The sequence below is a fragment of the Oncorhynchus clarkii genome, unplaced genomic scaffold (genome assembly GCF_045791955.1).
Source record: "Oncorhynchus clarkii lewisi isolate Uvic-CL-2024 unplaced genomic scaffold, UVic_Ocla_1.0 unplaced_contig_3077_pilon_pilon, whole genome shotgun sequence".
NCBI lineage: Eukaryota > Metazoa > Chordata > Actinopteri > Salmoniformes > Salmonidae > Oncorhynchus > Oncorhynchus clarkii.
In genome coordinates, this window is record NW_027258175.1 from 70,239 (window position 1) to 92,305 (window position 22,067).

A 22,067-nucleotide genomic window follows, 5' to 3' on the forward strand; every position below is an offset into this window, starting at 1 on the left:
TGTGTGTGTGTGTGTATATGTGTGCGTGTATGTGTGTGTGTGTATTTTCTATTTTATTAGGATCCTCATCAGCTGCTTCTAACACAGCAGCTATTCCTCCTGGGGTCCAGACAAAATGTTAAACATGACATGATACAAAACATTAATAAACAATAACTTAAGGACATAACTACATACATTTAAAATAAGACACGTTTATACACTTAGACTACAGTATATTACTGTAGACAACAACACAAAGGTGATCTTATCTCCTAATCTTTCCTTCTGTGTTACAGTCACCACCCACAGTGGGTTCTCTGTATGGTGAAGGGTAACTTGGTGGAGTCCCATACATCACACCCCCCACAGTGTGGTCTCTGTATGGTGAAGGGTAACTTGGTGGAGTCCCATACATCAGTTATGTCCAGCTAAAACGTCAACTACAGTTTTCTCCTCAGCACTCTTGAATCTCTTGAACGTCATCATCATATGGAGCACGACCAAAGTCCTTATTCTACTGCGGCTTAGTTTACAATGGCTTTCTCTAAGCAGGTGCTGTTATCCTAATGCCAAGGGCACATCTTGTCTTTAACTCGAACACCAGATGTGCTCGGGAGGGAGAGGACTGGAAACAACAAGCTATTTAGGTCAGAAAGGGGAGAGGACTGGATACAAGTTATTTAGGCCAGAAAGGGGAGAGGACTGGATACAACAAGTTATTTAGGCCAGAAAGGGGAGAGGACTGGATACAACAAGTTATTTAGGTCAGAAAGGGGAGAGGACTGGATACAACAAGTTATTTAGGTCAGAAAGGGGAGAAGACTGGATACAACAAGTTATTTAGGCCAGAAAGGGGAGAGGACTGGATACAACAAGTTATTTAGGCCAGAAAGGGGAGAGGACTGGATACAACAAGTTATTTAGGTCAGAAAGGGGAGAGGACTGGATACAACAAGTTATTTAGGCCAGAAAGGGGAGAGGACTGGATACAACAAGTTATTTAGGCCAGAAAGGGGAGAGGACTGGATACAACAAGTTATTTAGGCCAGAAAGGGGAGAGGACTGGATACAACAAGTTATTTAGGCCAGAAAGGGGAGAGGACTGGATACAACAAGTTATTTAGGTCAGAAAGGGGAGAGGACTGGATACAACAAGTTATTTAGGTCAGAAAGGGGAGAGGACTGGATACAACAAGTTATTTAGGCCAGAAATGGGAGAAGACTGGATACAACAAGTTAATTAAGTCAGAAAGGGGAGAGGACTGGATACAACAAGTTATTTAGGTCAGAAAGGGGATAGGACTGGATACAACAAGTTATTTAGGTCAGAAAGGGGAGAGGACTGGATACAACAAGTTATTTAGGCCAGAAAGGGGAGAGGACTGGATACAACAAGTTATTTAGGCCAGAAAGGGGAGAGGACTGGATACAACAAGTTATTTAGGCCAGAAAGGGGAGAGGACTGGATACAACAAGTTATTTAGGTCAGAAAGGGGAGAGGACTGGATACAACAAGTTATTTAGGTCAGAAAGGGGAGAGGACTGGATACAACAAGTTATTTAGGTCAGAAAGGGGAGAGGACTGGATACAACAAGTTATTTAGGTCAGAAAGGGGAGAGGACTGGATACAACAAGTTATTTAGGTCAGAAAGGGGAGAGGACTGGATACAACAAGTTATTTAGGTCAGAAAGGGGAGAGGACTGGATACAACAAGTTATTTAGGCCAGAAAGGGGAGAGGACTGGATACAACAAGTTATTTAGGCCAGAAAGGGGAGAGGACTGGATACAACAAGTTATTTAGGTCAGAAAGGGGAGAGGACTGGATACAACAAGTTATTTAGGTCAGAAAGGGGAGAGGACTGGATACAACAAGTTATTTAGGTCAGAAAGGGGAGAGGACTGGATACAACAAGTTATTTAGGCCAGAAAGGGGAGAGGACTGGATACAACAAGTTATTTAGGTCAGAAAGGGGAGAGGACTGGATACAACAAGTTATTTAGGTCAGAAAGGGGAGAGGACTGGATACAACAAGTTTTTTAGGTCAGAAAGGGGAGAGGACTGGATACAACAAGTTATTTAGGTCAGAAAGGGGAGAGGACTGGATACAACAAGTTATTTAGGTCAGAAAGGGGAGAGGACTGGATACAACAAGTTATTTAGGCCAGAAAGGGGAGAGGACTGGATACAACAAGTTAATTAGGTCAGAAAGGGGAGAGGACTGGATACAACAAGTTATTTAGGCCAGAAAGGGGAGAGGACTGGATACAACAAGTTATTTAGGCCAGAAAGGGGAGAGGACTGGATACAACAAGTTATTTAGGTCAGAAAGGGGAGAGGACTGGATACAACAAGTTATTTAGGTCAGAAAGGGGAGAGGACTGGATACAACAAGTTATTTAGGTCAGAAAGGGGAGAGGACTGGATACAACAAGTTATTTAGGTCAGAAAGGGGAGAGGACTGGATACAACAAGTTATTTAGGTCAGAAAGGGGAGAGGACTGGATACAACAAGTTATTTAGGCCAGAAAGGGTAGAGGACTGGATACAACAAGTTATTTAGGCCAGAAAGGGGAGAGGACTGGACACAACAAGTTATTTAGGTCAGAAAGGGGAGAGGACTGGATACAACAAGTTATTTAGGCCAGAAAGGGGAGAGGACTGGATACAACAAGTTATTTAGGTCAGAAAGGGGAGAGGACTGGATACAACAAGTTATTTAGGTCAGAAAGGGGAGAGGACTGGATACAACAAGTTATTTAGGTCAGAAAGGGGAGAGGACTGGATACAACAAGTTATTTAGGTCAGAAAGGGGAGAGGACTGGATACAACAAGTTATTTAGGTCAGAAAGGGGAGAGGACTGGATACAACAAGTTATTTAGGTCAGAAAGGGGAGAGGACTGGATACAACAAGTTATTTAGGCCAGAAAGGGTAGAGGACTGGATACAACAAGTTATTTAGGCCAGAAAGGGGAGAGGACTGGACACAACAAGTTATTTAGGTCAGAAAGGGGAGAGGACTGGATACAACAAGTTATTTAGGTCAGAAAGGGTAGAGGACTGGATACAACAAGTTATTTAGGTCAGAAAGGGGAGAGGACTGGACACAACAAGTTATTTAGGTCAGAAAGGGGAGAGGACTGGATACAACAAGTTATTTAGGTCAGAAAGGGGAGAGGACTGGATACAACAAGTTATTTAGGTCAGAAAGGGGAGAGGACTGGACACAACAAGTTATTTAGGCCAGAAAGGGGAGAGGACTGGATACAACAAGTTATTTAGGTCAGAAAGGGGAGAGGACTGGACACAACAAGTTATTTAGGTCAGAAAGGGGAGAGGACTGGATACAACAAGTTATTTAGGTCAGAAAGGGGAGAGGACTGGATACAACAAGTTATTTAGGTCAGAAAGGGGAGAGGACTGGATACAACAAGTTATTTAGGTCAGAAAGGGGAGAGGACTGGACACAACAAGTTATTTAGGCCAGAAAGGGGAGAGGACTGGACACAACAAGTTATTTAGGTCAGAAAGGGGAGAGGACTGGATACAACAAGTTATTTAGGTCAGAAAGGGGAGAGGACTGGATACAACAAGTTATTTAGGTCAGAAAGGGGAGAGGACTGGACACAACAAGTTATTTAGGCCAGAAAGGGGAGAGGACTGGATACAACAAGTTATTTAGGTCAGAAAGGGGAGAGGACTGGACACAACAAGTTATTTAGGTCAGAAAGGGGAGAAGCTCTGTGCTGTGATCTGCTGTTTTATTTGGTTTTTAAGCTGATTTTGCAGCTTGAGTGATTTGAGATGGCAGGGAGCTCCATGCATCCATGGTGCTATATATTACTGTGTGTTGCTTTGAATTCGTTTTGTCTTTAGAGACTGTGAGGAGACAGGCGTACCCCACATGCCACAGGCTGTCTGTCAGAACTGTGTTAGTTGATTGAATAGACAGTTTGTAGTTTTTAACATTAATATTTCTTACAAAACACAAGAAGTGATGCAGTCAATCTCTGCTCTAAGCCAGAAGAGGTCAACAAGCATTTAGTTGACATGAACTCTCTGTGAACACGGCAGGGCAAGACGTGCTGTTCTGTTCTGATATGCCCTCTTTACAGCCCCTGACCCGCTCACCTGGAAGTAGTCAGGACATGATAAAACTTCAGCTTCTTTCTTCAAGTGTGGTGTTAAGAATGCTGAGCATCTCTTTATCACAGACAGACCTCTCCCCATCTTTACAACAACTGAATCAATATGCCTTGACCATGACAACTTACAGTCTAAGGTGACACCAAGAAGTTTAGTCTCCTCAACTTGCTCAAAAGCTACATTATTCATTACCAAATTCAGCTGAGGTTTATAGCTCATGGAGTGATTTGTACCAACTACTATGCCATTAGTCTTAGATATTGTCACGTATGCTCCCTCTCCAGGCTCTAGGTCATCAGGCTGCTGATTATCCCACACACCTGTCACCATCGTCACGCGCACCTGCACCTCATCAGACTCACCTGTGCTCCATCACCTCCCTGATTACCTCCCCTGTATCTGTCTCTCCCATTGGTTCCTTCCCCAGGTGTTATTGTTTCTGTTTCAGTGTTTCATGTCTGTACGTTGTTCGTGTTTCTTGTTTTGTATTATGTTGTGTTTAGTGATTAAATCACTCACTCCCTGAACTTGCTTCCCGACTCTCATCGCACATCGTTACAGATGTGCTCAGGACTAGTGTGTGTGTGTGTGTGTGTGTGTGTGTGTGTGTGTGTGTGTGTGTGTGTGTGTGTGTGTGTGTGTCTCACCTTTTCTTTGGTCTGGGCCTTCTGAACGTACTCGCGTCCTACTTTGATCCTGGGGGTGAGGATGGCCCGGGAGAACTCCAGTACGCTGATGCCCAGCAGGTGGCTCAGTTTCTGGGCAGCCGTGTCGTCTGGCATGGAGCACTGGTCCTGGTTCTTCTCCTTAGTGAACGAGATGTTCCCAAACTGGAGCACCGCAGAGATCACCTTCAACATGGCTAACAGGAGGGATGGAGAGAGGGGAGGGAGACAGACAGACAGGCAGAAAGAGAGGGAGGGAGAGGAGGGAGACAGACAGACAGGCAGAAAGAGAGGGAGGGAGAGGAGGGGAGGGATGGAGAGGAGGGCACGGAGGGAGGGAGGAGACAGACAGACAGGCAGAAAGAGAGGGATGGAGAGGAGGGCAGGGAGGGAGGGAGGAGACAGACAGACAGGCAGAAAGAGAGGGATGGAGAGGAGGGCAGGGAGGGAGGGAGGAGACAGACAGACAGGCAGAAAGAGAGGGATGGAGAGGAGGGCAGGGAGAGAGGGAGGAGACAGACAGACAGGCAGAATGAGAGGGATGGAGAGGAGGGCAGGGAGGGAGGGAGGAGACAGACAGACAGACAGGCAGAAAGAGAGAGATGGAGAGGAGGTCAGGCAGGGAGGGAGGAGGGAGACAGACAGGCAGAAAGAGAGGGATGGAGAGGAGGGCAGGAAGGGAGGGAGGAGACAGACAGGCGGAAAGAGAGGGATGGAGAGGAGGGTAGGGAGGGAGGAGAGAGACAGGCAGAAAGAGAGGGATGGAGAGGGGGCAGGGAGGGAGGGAGGAGACAGACAGGCAGAAAGAGAGGGATGGAGAGGGGGCAGGGAGGGAGGGAGGAGACAGACAGGCAGAAAGAGAGGGATGGAGAGGAGGGGAGGGAGGAGACAGACAGGCAGAAAGAGAGGGATGGAGAGAAGGGGAGGGAGACAGACAGACAGACAGGCAGAAAGAGAGGGATGGAGAGGAGGGGAGACAGACAGACAGACAGACAGACAGGCAGGGGAGGGCAGGGAGACAGACAGACAGGCAGAAAGAGAGGGATGGAGAGGAGGGCAGGGAGGGAGGGAGGAGACAGACAGACAGGCAGAAAGAGAGGGATGGAGAGGAGGGCAGGGAGAGAGGGAGGAGACAGACAGACAGGCAGAAAGAGACGGATGGAGAGGAGGGCAGGGAGGGAGGGAGGAGACAGACAGAAAGAGAGGGATGGAGAGGAGGGGAGACAGACAGACAGACAGACAGGCAGAAAGAGAGGGATGGAGAGGAGGGGAGGGAGACAGACAGACAGACAGGCAGAAAGAGAGGGATGGAGAGGAGGGGAGACAGACAGACAGACAGACAGACAGACAGACAGGCAGGGGAGGGCAGGGAGACAGACAGACAGGCAGAAAGAGAGGGATGGAGAGGAGGGGAGGGAGACAGACAGACAGACAGGCAGAAAGAGAGGGATGGAGAGGAGGGGAGACAGACAGACAGACAGACAGGCAGAAAGAGAGGGATGGAGAGGAGGGGAGGGAGACAGACAGACAGACAGGCAGAAAGAGAGGGATGGAGAGGAGGGGAGGGAGACAGACAGACAGGCAGAAAGAGAGGGATGGAGAGGAGGGGAGACAGACAGACAGACAAGCAGGGGAGGACAGACAGACAGACAGACAGACAGACAGACAGAGAGAGAGGGATGGAGAGGAGGGCAGGAAGGGAGGGAGGAGACAGACAGGCAGAAAGAGAGGGATGGAGAGGAGGGTAGGGAGGGAGGAGAGAGACAGACAGGCAGAAAGAGAGGGATGGAGAGGGGGCAGGGAGGGAGGGAGGAGACAGACAGGCAGAAAGAGAGGGATGGAGAGGGGGCAGGGAGGGAGGGAGGAGACAGACAGGCAGAAAGAGAGGGATGGAGAGGAGTGCAGGGAGGGAGGAGGGAGACAGACAAGCAGGCAGAAAGAGAGGGATGGAGAGGAGGGCAGGGAGGGAGGAGGGAGACAGACAGGCAGGCAGAAAGAGAGGGATGGAGAGGAGGGGAGGGAGACAGACAGACAGACAGGCAGAAAGAGAGGGATGGAGAGGAGGGCAGGGAGGGAGGAGGGAGACAGACAGGCAGAAAGAGAGGGATGGAGAGGAGGGCAGGAAGGGAGGGAGGAGACAGACAGACAGGCAGAAAGAGAGGGATGGAGAGGAGGGTAGGGAGGGAGGAGAGAGACAGACAGGCAGAAAGAGAGGGATGGAGAGGGGGCAGGGAGGGAGGGAGGAGACAGACAGGCAGAAAGAGAGGGATGGAGAGGGGGCAGGGAGGGAGGGAGGAGACAGACAGGCAGAAAGAGAGGGATGGAGAGGAGTGCAGGGAGGGAGGAGAGAGACAGGCAGGCAGAAAGAGAGGGATGGAGAGGAGTGCAGGGAGGGAGGGAGGAGACAGACAGGCAGGCATAAAGAAAGAGAGGGATGGAGAGGAGGTCAGGGAGGGAGGAGAGAGACAGACAGGCAGAAAGAGAGGGATGGATGGAGAGGAGGGGAGGGAGGGAGGGAGGGAGGAGACAGACAGGCAGAAAGAGAGGGATGGAGAGGAGGGTAGGGAGGGAGGAGGGAGACAGACAGGCAGAAAGGGATGGAGAGAAAATATCGTTTTTTACTTCCATGTTCTGAGGAAAGCTCTGTCCCCCCTCCCCTCCCCTCCATCCCTCCCCCTCCCCTCCCCTCCATCCCTCTCTCACTTACACAGAGACTCCTCTGGTGTGAATCCCATGATGGTCATAGAGTCCATGGTCTGGGTGAAGTTGTCAGCATCACTCTGGCCTGGAACAGGTATAGCACCTCCACTCAGAAACCTGTACTGGTCAGCACTACCAAGGAGAAGGTCTGCTACAGACAGAGAGGAAGAGAGAGAGGGGGAAACAGAGAGAGAGAGAGGGAAACAGAGAGACAGGGAAACAGAGAGAGAGAGGGAAACAGAGAGACAGGGAAACAGAGAGACAGGGAAACAGAGAGAGAGAGAGAGAGAGAGAGAGAGAGGGAAACAGAGAGACAGGGAAACAGAGAGAGAAGGAAACAGAGAGACAGGGAAACAGAGAGACAGGGAAACAGAGAGACAGGGAAACAGAGAGAGAGAGAGAGAGGGAAACAGAGAGACAGGGAAACAGAGAGAGAAGGAAACAGAGGAACAGGGAAACAGAGAGAGAGAAACAGAGAGAGAGAGGGAAACATAGAACATGGAAACAGAGAGACAGGGAAACAGAGAGAGAAGGAAACAGAGGAACAGGGAAACAGAGAGAGAGAAACAGAGAGAGAGAGGGAAACAGAGTGACAGGGAAACAGAGAGAGAGAGAAACAGAGATAGGGAAACAGAGTGACAGGGAAACAGGGAGAGAGAGGGAAACAGAAAGACATGGAAACAGAGTGACAGGGAAACAGAGAGAGAGAGGGAAACAGAGAGACAGGGAAACAGAATGACAGGGAAACAGAGGGACATGGAAACAGAGAGAGAGGGAAACAGAGAGACAGGGAAACAGAGGGACATGGAAACAGAGAGAGAGGGAAACAGAGAGACAGGGAAACAGAGAGACAGGGAAACAGAGAGACATCAAAACAGAGAGACATGGAAACAGAGAGACAGGGAATCAGAGAGACATGGAAACAGAGAGACAGGGAAACAGAGAGACATGGAAACAGAGGGACAGGGAAACAGAGAGACATGGAAACAGTAAAATGATCAAATGTCATGAATCGAAGTTCAATTTTCAAACAAAAACATTAAACAGATCACCAGATCTATCTATTCACCAGATCTCTATTCACCAGATCTATCTATTTACCAGATCTCTATTTACCAGATCTCTATTCACCAGATCTCTATTTACCAGATCTATCTATTCTCCAGATCTATCTATTCACCAGATCTCTATTCACCAGATCTATATATTTACCAGATCTCTATTTACCAGATCTCTATTCACCAGATCTCTATTTACCAGATCTCTATTTACCAGATCTCTATTCACCAGATCTCTATTTACCAGATCAACCTATTCACCAGATCTATCTATTCACCAGATCAACCTATTCACCAGATCTCTATTTACCAGATATATCTATTCACCAGATCTCTATTTACCAGATCTATCTATTCACCAGATCTCTATTTACCAGATCTCTATTCACCAGATCTCTATTTACCAGATCTATCTATTCACCAGATCTATCTATTTACCAGATCTCTATTTACCAGATCTCTATTTACCAGATCTATCTATTCACCAGATCTCTATTTACCAGATCTATCTATTCACCAGATCTCTATTTACCAGATCTCTATTCACCAGATCTCTATTTACCAGATCTATCTATTCACCAGATCTCTATTCACCAGATCTATATATTTACCAGATCTCTATTTACCAGATCTCTATTCACCAGATCTCTATTTACCAGATCTCTATTTACCAGATCTCTATTCACCAGATCTCTATTTACCAGATCTCTATTCACCAGATCTATCTATTCACCAGATCAACCTATTCACCAGATCTCTATTTACCAGATATATCTATTCACCAGATCTCTATTTACCAGATCTATCTATTCACCAGATCTCTATTTACCAGATCTCTATTCACCAGATCTCTATTTACCAGATCTATCTATTCACCAGATCTATCTATTTACCAGATCTCTATTTACCAGATCTCTATTTACCAGATCTATCTATTCACCAGATCTCTATTTACCAGATCTATCTATTCACCAGATCTCTATTTACCAGATCTCTATTCACCAGATCTCTATTTACCAGATCTATCTATTCACCAGATCTCTATTCACCAGATCTCTATTTACCAGATCTCTATTCCCCAGATCTATCTATTCACCAGATCTATCTATTTACCAGATCTATCTATTCACCAGATCTATCTATTCACCAGATCTATCTATTCACCAGATCTATCTATTCACCAGATCAACCTATTTACCAGATCTATCTATTCACCAGATCTATCTATTCACCAGATCTATGTATTAACCAGATCTACCAATTTACCAGATCAACCTATTCACCAGATCATTTATTCACCAGATCTACCTATTCATTAGATCTACCTATTCACCAGATCTATTTATTCACCAGATCTACCTATTCACCAGATCTAACTATTCACCAGATCAACCTATTCACCAGATCAACCTATTCACCAGATCCATTTATTCACCAGATCTACCTATTCACCAGATCTACCTATTCACCAGATCTATTTATTCACCAGATCTATCTATTCACCAGATCTACCTATTCACCAGATCAACCTATTTACCAGATCTATCTATTCACCAGATCTATCTATTCACCAGATCAACCTATTCACCAGATCAACCTATTTACCAGATCTATCTATTTACCAGATCTATCTATTCACCAGATCTATCTATTCACCAGATCAACCTATTTACCAGATCTATCTATTCACCAGATCTATCTATTCACCAGATCAACCTATTCACCAGATCTACCTATTCAACCCATCCCCTTTCTCCCCTACCTCTCCTATCCTCTCTTTCTTCCCACCCTCTCCTACCCTCTCTTTCTCCCCTACCTTTCCTACCCTCTCTTTCTCCGCTCCCTCTCCTACCCTCTCTTTCTCCCCTCCCTCTCCTACCCTCTCTTTCTCCCCTACCTTTCCTACCCTCTCTTTCTCCCCTCCCTCTCCTACCCTCTCTTTCTCCCCTACCTTTCCTACCCTCTCTTTCTCCGCTCCCTCTCCCTTTCTTTCTCCTCTCCCTCTCCTACCTACCTCTCTTTTTTCCCTCCCTCTCCTACCCTCTCTTTCTCCCCTTCCTCTCCTATCCTCTCTTTCTCCCCTACCTTTCCTACCCTCCCTTTCTTCCCACCCTCTCCTACCCTCTCTTTCTCCCCTACCTTTCCTACCCTCTCTTTCTCCGCTCCCTCTCCTACCCTCTCTTTCTCCCCTCCCTCTCCTACCATCTCTTTCTCCCCTACCTTTCCTACCCTCTCTTTCTCCCCTCCCTCTCCTACCCTCTCTTTCTCCCCTACCTTTCCTACCCTCTCTTTCTCCGCTCCCTCTCCTACCCTCTCCCTCTCCTACCCTCTCTTTCTCCTCTCCCTCTCCTACCTACCTCTCTTTCTTCACTCCCTCTCCTACCCTCTCTTTCTCCCCTTCCTCTCCTACCCTCTCTTTCTCCACTCCCTCTCCTATCCTCTCTTTCTCCCCTACCTTTCCTACCCTCTCTTTCTTCCCACCCTCTCCTACCCTCTCTTTCTCCGCTCCCTCTCCTACCCTCTCTTTCTCCGCTCCCTCTCCTACCCTCTCTTTCTCCCCTCCCTCTCCTACCCTCTCTTTCTCCCCTCCCTCTCCTACCCTCTCTTTCTCCGCTCCCTCTCCTACCCTCTCTTTCTCCGCTCCCTCTCCTACACTCTCTTTCTCCCCTCCCTTTCCTACCCTCTCTTTCTCCACTCCCTCTCCTACCCTCTCTTTCTCCACTCCCTAACCTACCCTCTCTTTCTCCTCTCCCTCTCCTACCCTCTCTTTCTCCACTCCCTCTCCTACCCTCTCTTTCTCCGCTCCCTCTCCTACCCTCTCTTTCTCCTCTCCCTCTCCTACCTACCTCTCTTTCTCCCCTCCCTCTCCTACCCTCTCTTTCTCCCCTTCCTCTCCTACCCTCTCTTTCTCCACTCCCTCTCCTATCCTCTCTTTCTCCCCTACCTTTCCTACCCTCTCTTTCTTCCCACCCTCTCCTACCCTCTCTTTCTCCCCTACCTTTCCTACCCTCTCTTTCTCCGCTCCCTCTCCTACCCTCTCTTTCTCCCCTCCCTCTCCTACCCTCTCTTTCTCCCCTCCCTCTCCTACCCTCTCTTTCTCCGCTCCCTCTCCTACCCTCTCTTTCTCCGCTCCCTCTCCTACACTCTCTTTCTCCCCTCCCTTTCCTACCCTCTCTTTCTCCACTCCCTCTCCTACCCTCTCTTTCTCCGCTCCCTAACCTACCCTCTCTTTCTCCTCTCCCTCTCCTACCCTCTCTTTCTCCACTCCCTCTCCTACCCTCTCTTTCTCCACTCCCTCTCCTACACTCTCTTTCTCCTCTCCCTCTCCTACCCTCTCTTTCTCCCCTCCCTTTCCTACCCTCTCTTTCTCCTCTCCCTCTCCTACCCTCTCTTTTTCCTCTCCCACTCTCTCACCTCTGGTGGCCTCTGAAGCTCCACACATGAGTTGGTAGAAGATGTGAAAGGTCCTTTCATCTTTGGCCTGGCGGATCGCCCTCGACTTCTCCAGCAGGTCTGAGGTCAGGAGTAAAGGAAGGGTTCAATAGCCCCAGACACTAACCTAAGGGCAGTTTTGCATCCCCTGCTTCCCTGAGCTGACCCCTGTGTGTAGGGCAACTTCTACCTGATGACAGATTAGCAGTGACCCAACAGTGAGCATACTAATGAATTACAACAGTAATATTTAGGTTGGGACTCGAAACAGAGTCTGACTGCAGAGGAAGGATACAGGTCTCAATGTTGGCACCGACAATGTATCCAGCCACGTCAAAGTTAATACGGATGAATTTGCCCTGAGAGACAAGAGGAGAAGAAATGTGTCAGTTGATGATTAACATATTAATGAAAAAATGATACAAACTCAACAACAAACACAGTAAATAAAAATACAACCAATTAAAAACATACTGTAGATCTTATCTGGGATCAATCTAGATATTAATACATTCTTACAAATCTGGAGGAGTTGTCGTTCTTGACAGTCTTGGCATTTCCGAAGGCCTCCAGGATGGGGTTGGCCTGTAGCAGCTGTCTCTCTAGCTCCCCCTGGAGGACAGGACAGGCAACGCATCAACACTGGGACATGCATCACAAAGCAACTCCACAACCCAAAATACTGTTCCCCCAATCCCAGTACAAAAGAGGAGAGACCAGACTCATCAGAGAGTAAACAAGGCAGTAACCCAGTGGTCTCAACTCTGATTTTCAAGATATAGTCTGTAATAGCATCTCAACAGGATGAGCCCAGAGAAATCTAGAGATAAATAGCTTTTCATGTGTTCTCTTACAGACATTTTCAGCATCTAGCCAGCTAACATAAGCCAGCCAAAGTGCCAGACTTTGTGCATTCAACAACTCTACATTGGTGCCTTGCCAGAGGCTGTGTAATAGCCTGTCCCTGTGCTGTTGCACTAGTTCACATGAATTTATCGTGTCAGTCGAGAACCACTGCGTTAGATCAGGAAGTATGGCCGCAGATGCTATCTCTAGCTTTAGCTACACAGTGGCTCAGGCTATAGCTCTACTAGCTCTATAGCTTTAAGTACAGTAGCATTAGCATTATCTAGGGAGCTACTGGAGGTGGATTTAAAAGCGCCAGGTAAAGCACGCCAGCCAAGCAGCACTCAAAGCTACAAACAGCAAGAGGCCTGGGCTTTGCATGGGGACAAAGCTCAGACTGCCAACAATGCACATACTACTAGACAAACGCACGCAACAACACACACACATAAAAGCACGCACACACACAGACAGGTATGTGTGGAGACTCCTGGTCAGCCAGAATGTATACTTAACTATTCTACATGGTAAATGCCTGGTGTATTTGGGCATTATTCACAGGTGTGGCCACCAGAATGGAAGCATTGAGCTCATTCACTGTAAAGGGAGGATGGGGAGGGACGTCTATAGCCCGGTCTGAGAACAACCTCTAGCCACTGCCCATTCAGTGCTAGCAGATCAGAAAAGACTGGATAGGTGTAATCACTAAGGTGATGGCTCTATCTAAGCGTCCAAAGAGTTTAGGGGAGATTCCACCTATCTGGTTTTCAGATGGCCGGTTGTTTTAAGACCAAGCTTTTGTGCATCATCAGTGAATTCCAAAGCTTTCCTTCACTGATGAGGGGAATGATTCTGAGACCCACCTATGGGCGGGATTAACACCAGCTGTCAATTAGGAAACTAGAGCATTTCATTGGGCAACTGTATATGGTTTGAAGATTGACAGGTTGTTAATCCAGCCAATCAGGACGTTGAGAGAGATTCATAGACCCGCCCATCACCACTTATTCTAGCACCCATTGGGTGTTGCAACAGATATACCGTACAGTAAAAATCCAAACACCCATAGACACCAGAGAACAGCAGGGCTTTCATTCAGGAGACAGCAACTTTTCAGAACATTCAGACAGAAATGTATTGTCTAAAACAGACAAGATTCTCTCTTATACTGAACAAGATAATTATGTCTGCTCTATACATTCTACATCTATGTGCAATTCCTTAATCAGCCCACAGCGGTGATAGTCTTTATACTTTATATTATACTTACATATTGCACACTCTGAGAGATTGAGAAGAACGGGAAGGTTGGGAGAATCAACGGATGACACAAACAAACAACAAAACACAACAACAGACCAATGAATGCAGTACAAACAAAAACAAAATGCTTGACAGTTGTGGAGGAACACATCAGTAATGGTGTTGTTAAAGGATGTTAGTCTGGAGCACAAACCAGAATCGGTAGGCAGAACAGAAGAGAAGGAAAGAGGAGAAGACAGGACAGGATAGAGCCCACTCACCCTGTTCACCATGGAACTGCCCCGGGGCAACGACCTACTGCCATCCATCTGAACACGCAGGAGAGAAGGACAAGAAAGAGGGGGAGGTTGGAGGAGAGAGGGTAGGAGAGAGTTCAAAATCAAGAGGGAGGAGGGAGAGAGGGAGGAAAGGAAAGGAGAAAGAAGAGAAGGAAAACAGTAGAAAAAGGGGAGGATAAGGGGCAGTAGGGGGAGGAGAGTACATGAGAGGGGGAATGAGAGGAGAGGGCAGGGAGAGAGGACAGGGCAGGGAGAGAGGACAGGGAAGGGAGAGAGGACAGGACAGGGAGAGAGGACAGGGCAGGGAGAGAGGACAGGACAGGGAGAGAGGACAGGGCAGGGAGAGAGGACAGGGCAGGGAGAGAGGACAGGGCAGGGAGAGGACAGGGCAGGGAGAGAGGACAGGGCAGGGAGAGAGGACAGGGCAGGGAGAGAGGGCAGGGAGAGAGGACAGGGAGAGAGGAAAGGGCAGGGAGAGAGGACAGGGCAGGGAGAGAGGAGAGGGCAGGGAGAGAGGACAGGACAGGGAGAGAGGACAGGACAGGGAGAGAGGACAGGGCAGGGAGAGAGGACAGGGCAGGGAGAGAGGACAGGGCAGGGAGAGAGGACAGGATGGGGGACAGGGCAGGGAGAGAGGACAGGGCAGAGAAAGGAGAGGAGCAGAGAGACAGGAATGATTATAGAGGTCACTCTATATTGATTCCTCCAGCAGCACTTGATCAGCAAGAAGAACGGTAGTAGACAGGAAGTTATGGAGTAGTAGCAACATGTAGTGTAATGCAAAATGTAGCAGTACACCTTGTTTCAACCATAGTTTCAATATACATCTTTAACACAACTTCATAACAAGTCCTCCCTACACCCTCTCGTTCTTTCACTTTCTTCCTGCCTTATTCTGTTTCCCCATCCACTCTTCTGTTTCCCCATCCACTCTCTCAGTCAGGACAATAAACATCATCCAGCTCTCAACCCTCTCCCTCAGTCAGGACAATAAACATCATCCAGCTCTCAACCCTCTCTCTCAGTCAGGACAATAAACATCATCCATCAATCAATCCTCTCCCTCAGTCAGGACAATAAACATCATCCATCAATCCACTCCCTCAGTCAGGACAATAAACATCATCCATCAATCAATCCACTCTCTCAGTCAGGACAATAAACATCATCCAGCTCTCAACCCTCTCCCTCAGTCAGGACAATAAACATCATCCATCAATCAATCCACTCTCTCAGTCAGGACAATAAACATCATCCAGCTCTCAACCCTCTCCCTCAGTCAGGACAATAAACATCATCCATCAATCAATCCACTCTCTCAGTCAGGACAATAAACATCATCCATCAATCAACCCTCTCCCTCAGTCAGGACAATAAACATCATCCATCAATCAATCCACTCCCTCAGTCAGGACAATAAACATCATCCATCAATCAATCCACTCTCTCAGTCAGGACAATAAACATCATCCATCAATCAATCCACTCTCTCAGTCAGGACAATAAACATCATCCATCAATCAATCCACTCTCTCAGTCAGGACAATAAACATCATCCATCAATCCATTCCCTCAGTCAGGACAATAAACATCATCCATCCATCAATCCTCTCCCTCAGTCAGGACAATAAACATCATCCATCAATCAATCCACTCTCTCAGTCAGGACAATAAACAGCATCCATCAATCAATCCACTCTCTCAGTCAGGACAATAAACATCATCCATCAATCAACCCTCTCCCTCAGTCAGGACAATAAACCTCATCCATCAATCAATTCTCTTCCTATTCTTGTCCTTCTTCATCCAATTTATCTCTTTCCTCACATCTTCTTCCCCTCCACTGTCTTTGTATCCTGACCAAGCTCTCCTTTCCTCCTCTCCCCCATTTCCTCCATATAGTCTCTTCTTCCTCCCCCCTTCTCCGCTTCCCCTCCCCTCCCCCTCTTCTCCCGCTCTCTCTCCTTCCCCAGTTTACCTGTGAGGCCTCCTTGTTCCTACCCAGAGTTCCAGTCTTATGGGACGAGGCCACATGAGCCAGATACTGGATGACTTTCTTAGTGTTCTCTGTCTTCCCTGCGCCAGACTCGCCGCTGGAACACACACACACACACACACACACACACACACACACACACACACACACACACACACACAGAAACAAGTATGAGAAACTCACACATAAACCACATCTCGTTTCACAAGTGTCATCCATAAAAACACACTCATACAACCCAGTTATGAAGGACATATAAACACAACACAAACACATATAACAGAAATAACACTATACACACGTGTAGGCCACCAGGGAACAGAGAAACCATGCAGTGCATTCCTCTATACACACGTGTAGGCCACCAGGGAACAGAGGAACCATGCAGTGTATTCCTCAATACACACGTGTAGGCCACCAGGGAACAGAGGAACCATGCAGTGTATTCCTCTATACACACGTGTAGGCCACCAGGGAACAGAGGAACCATGCAGTGTATTCCTCTATACACACGTGTAGGCCACCAGGGAACAGAGGAACCATGCAGTGTATTCCTCAATACACACGTGTAGGTCACCAGGGAACAGAGGAACCATGCAGTGTATTCCTCTATACACACGTGTAGGCCACCAGGGAACAGAGGAACCATGCAGTGTATTCCTCAATACACACGTGTAGGCCACCAGGGAACAGAGGAACCATGCAGTGTATTCCTCTATACACACGTGTAGGCCACCAGGGAACAGAGGAACCATGCAGTGTATTCCTCTATACACACGTGTAGGCCACCAGGGAACAGAGGAACCATGCAGTGTATTCCTCTATACACACGTGTAGGCCACCAGGGAACAGAGGAACCATGCAGTGTATTCCTCTATACACACGTGTAGGCCACCAGGGAACAGAGGAACCATGCCGTGTATTCCTCTATACACACGTGTAGGCCACCAGGGAACAGAGGAACCATGCAGTGTATTCCTCTATACACACGTGTAGGCCACCAGGGAACAGAGGAACCATGCAGTGTATTCCTCTATACACACGTGTAGGTCACCAGGGAACAGAGGAACCATGCAGTGTATTCCTCTATACACAGAGAGCAGGTGTGCAGGATACAGACACTAGTCATTGTGTTGCTGTTGGATGGGAATAAAGGAGAATACAGGAGACTGACTGGGGGAAACTAAATATACTTCTAGTGTTGGAGGGGGACTGGGCTGTAAAAGTTTAAAAACAGGATCCTAGCAGAAACTAAGCTATACTCAGCTTCAGTAATCTAAACTGGGATCATTTACCATGGTGAGAATACAGACGGACAACAGACAGACAAGACAGACAGACAGGTTAAAAGACAGACAAGACAGGCAGACAGACAGGTCAAAAGAGAGACAAGACAGGCAGACAAGACAGGCAGACAGACAGGCATGCAGGCAGACAGGCAGGCAGACAGACAGGCATGTAGGCAGGCAGGCAGACAAGACAGGCACACAAGACAGGCAGACAGACAGGTAGACACACAGACAGGCAGACAGACAGACAGACAGACAGACAGGCATGTAGGCAGGCAGGCAGACAAGACAGGCAGACAAGACAGGCAGACAGACAGGCAGGCAGACAAGACAGGCAGACATACAGGTAGACAGACAGGCATACAGACAGATGGGGAGTAACCCCAGGTTACTCACGTGCAGAGGATAGATTGATCTTCTCTGTCTGTGAGAGAATAATAACGAAAGCAGAATATGTTAGTCTTTCATATTACCCAATGAACAGTACTACCTTCACCTCTTATACCAGTAATCACTGTAACAGTACTACCTTCACTTCTTACACCAGTAATCACTGTAACAGTTATACCTTCACTTCTTACACCAGTAATCACTGTAACAGTAATACCTTCACTTCTTATACCAGTAATCACTGTAACAGTACTACCTTCACTTCTTACACCAGTAATCACTGTAACAGTACTACCTTCACCTCTTACACCAGTAATCACTGTAACAGTAATACCTTCACTTCTTATACCAGTAATCACTGTAACAGTGCTACCTTCACTTCTTACACCAGTAATCACTGTAACAGTAATACCTTCACTTCTTACACCAGTAATCACTGTAACAGTACTACCTTCACCTCTTACACCAGTAATCACTGTAACAGTAATACCTTCACCTCTTACACCAGTAATCACTGTAACAGTAATACCTTCACTTCATACACCAGTAATCACTGTAACAGTACTACCTTCACTTCTTACACCAGTAATCACTGTAACAGTAATACCTTCACTTCTTACACCAGTAATCACTGTAACAGTACTACCTTCACCTCTTACACCAGTAATCACTGTAACAGTAATACCTTCACTTCTTATACCAGTAATCACTGTAACAGTAATACCTTCACTTCTTACACCAGTAATCACTGTAACAGTAATACCTTCACTTCTTACACCAGTAATCACTGTAACAGTAATACCTTCACTTCTTACACCAGTAATCACTGTAACAGTAATACCTTCACTTCTTATACCAGTAATCACTGTAACAGTAACACCTTCACTTCTTACACCAGTAATCACTGTAACAGTTATACCTTCACTTCTTACACCAGTAATCACTGTAACAGTTATACCTTCACTTCTTACACCAGTAATCACTGTAACAGTAATACCTTCACTTCTTACACCAGTAATCACTGTAACAGTAATACCTTCACTTCTTACACCAGTAATCACTGTAACAGTAATACCTTCACTTCTTACACCAGTAATCACTGTAACAGTTATACCTTCACTTCTTACACCAGTAATCACTGTAACAGTTATACCTTCACTTCTTACACCAGTAATCACTGTAACAGTTATACCTTCACTTCTTACACCAGTAATCACTGTAACAGTTATACCTTCACTTCTTACACCAGTAATCACTGTAACAGTAATACCTTCACTTCTTACACCAGTAATCACCGTAACAGTAATACCTTCACTTCTTACACCAGTAATCACTGTAACAGTTATACCTTCACTTCTTACACCAGTAATCACTGTAACAGTTATACCTTCACTTCTTACACCAGTAATCACTGTAACAGTAATACCTTCACTTCTTACACCAGTAATCACTGTAACAGTAATACCTTAACTTCTTATACCAGTAATCACTGTAACAGTAATACCTTCACTTCTTACACCAGTAATCACTGTAACAGTTATACCTTCACTTCTTACACCAGTAATCACTGTAACAGTAATACCTTCACTTCTTATACCAGTAATCACTGTAACAGTAATACCTTCACTTCTTACACCAGTAATCACTGTAACAGTTATACCTTCACTTCTTACACCAGTAATCACTGTAACAGTACTACCTTCACTTCTTACACCAGTAATCACTGTAACAGTTATACCTTCACTTCTTACACCAGTAATCACTGTAACAGTAATACCTTCACTTCTTACACCAGTAATCACTGTAACAGTGCTACCTTCACTTCTTACACCAGTAATCACTGTAACAGTACTACCTTCACCTCTTACACCAGTAATCACTGTAACAGAGGGATCGATACACTTGTCAATCTATCTCAGAGAACCTGACTGAAACACAAAGGATGTCAGTGTGTATGTGATTTCAACAGCTCTCACTGAGCAGCATTGTCGTGTAGTCAGGAGGAAGGAGGTCAAAGCTACAGAAGTGGTCTCTCCAGACAGACCTCAGACCTCTGCTCCAGCCCACACTGCAGACACCAACACAATGGCCTGACCTTGTCTGTTACATTTTTGGTGTGTTTGTTTTAAAGGTTTCCTCAGAACCATAGGCAAACACACACACGCACGCACGCATGTGCACAGACATGCACGGACACGCACACATACCAGTCATACTGGTTAAATTATCAATAGGATCACAGATCACGGACACACACCTGTCACATTGAAAGAAAGAATGAGAGAGAGAGAGAGAGAGAGAGAGAGAGAGAGAGAGAGAGAGAGAGAGAGTTGTCGTCTAATGAATTGACCTCGGGGCAGAAACGTTGCTCAATCTGTCTCTAACCGGTTTTAATGGAGGAGTGGAGCAATCCGTGTCTGTTTGTCACGCTCCTATCATAATACCTGTGGCGTGGGAAAAGTCCTAGAATGAACTGTAAATACTACTGCCATTTGCAGCACCAAGATATTCTCATTGCCAATGTTTCCATATGCTTCCACAAAAAACATGGATTTACACCACATTCAGAAAGTATTCAGACCCCTTCCCTTTTTCCACATTTTGTTACGTTACAGCCTTATTATAAAATAAATGTATTCATCAATTTACACACAATACCCCATAATGACAATGCGAATACACAAGTATTCAGACCTTGTACTATGAGACTAGAAATTGAGCTCAGGTTCATCCTGTTTCCATTGATCATCCTTGAGATGTTTCTACAACTTGATTAGAGTCCACCTGTGGTAAATTAATTTGATTGGACATGATTTGGAAAGGCACACACCTGTCTATATAAGGATGACAGTGACAGTTGACAGTGCATGTCAGAGCAAAAACCAAGCCATGGGGTTGAAGGAATTGTCCGTAGAGCTCCAAGACAAGATTATGTCGAAGCACAGATCTGGGGAAGGGTACCAGAAAATGTCTGCAGCTTTGAAGGTCCCCAAGAACACAGTGGCCTCCATCATTCTTAAATGAATGAAGTTTGGAACCACCAATTTCTAACAACCTGTTTTTGCTTTGTCATTATGGGATATTGGGTGTAGATTGACGAGGGAAAAAAACTATTTAATACATTTTAGAATAAAATGTAACAAAATGTGGAAAAAGTTAAGGGGTCTGAATTCTGAATGCACTGTATATTTTATTTAACTTTTATTTAACTAGGCAAGTCAGTGGGTTAACTGCCTGTTCAGGGGTAGAAAGACAGATTTGTACCTTGTCAGCTCGGGGGTTTGAACTTGCAACCTTCCAGTTACTAGTCCAACGCTCTAACCACTGTCACCCATATGGTATTTACACTGTCAGCAGGGTGTCCGTTAGGAAAATGTGGCACCAAACAATGTGGCCGGGAAGATTATCATTTACTGGCCATTTGAGAAATGTATCAGACACATATGCATTGGTTGTGTAACCCCTTAGGGCGTCCACTCACGGTGCTCAGAATGACAGAAATCACATTTACATTATGGTAATTCATCTGAACAAAACATGCAACGCCAATAAAAATATATTTTCAGGCTTCCCGAGTGGCGCAGCGGTCTAAGGCACTGCATCGCAGTGCTTGAGGTGTCACTACAGACCCGGGTTTGATCCCGGGCTGTGTCACAACTGGCTGTGACAGGGAGTCCCATAGGGCGGCGCACAATTGGCCCAGCGTCGTCCGGGTTAGTTTTGGCCGGGCGGGTTTTACTTGGCTCATTGTGCTCTAGCGACTCCTTGTGGCAGGCCGGGCGCCTGCAGGCTGACTACAGTCGTAAGTTTAACAGTGTTTCCTCCGACACGTTGGTGCAACTGGCTTCTGGGTTAAGCAGGAGGGTGTTAAGAAGCGCTGTTTGGCGGGTCATGTTTCGGAAGACGCATGACTACCTTAGCCTCTCCCGATTCCATTGGGGAGTTGAGCGATGAGACAAGATCGCAATTGGATATCAAGAAATTGGGGAGAAAAAGGGAAATAAAAAAAATATAGAAACT

The 22,067-nt window shown here is 46.4% G+C and overlaps 1 protein-coding gene across 1 annotated transcript in view; it reads right to left on the bottom strand.

The window, feature by feature from the left end:
• LOC139395906 (myosin-10-like) overlaps window positions 1-22,067 on the bottom strand; it is a gene marked incomplete at its 5' end in the record, with an annotated part of 86,227 nt that overhangs the window by 61,010 nt on the left and 3,150 nt on the right. The window contains 8 exons of the mRNA XM_071143218.1: window positions 4,778-4,992; window positions 7,503-7,646; window positions 11,968-12,066; window positions 12,281-12,344; window positions 12,505-12,597; window positions 14,355-14,402; window positions 16,351-16,465; window positions 18,054-18,081. Coding sequence (XP_070999319.1) covers window positions 4,778-4,992; window positions 7,503-7,646; window positions 11,968-12,066; window positions 12,281-12,344; window positions 12,505-12,597; window positions 14,355-14,402; window positions 16,351-16,465; window positions 18,054-18,081 — 806 coding nt within the window. The remainder of the gene's footprint in view (window positions 1-4,777; window positions 4,993-7,502; window positions 7,647-11,967; window positions 12,067-12,280; window positions 12,345-12,504; window positions 12,598-14,354; window positions 14,403-16,350; window positions 16,466-18,053; window positions 18,082-22,067) is intronic.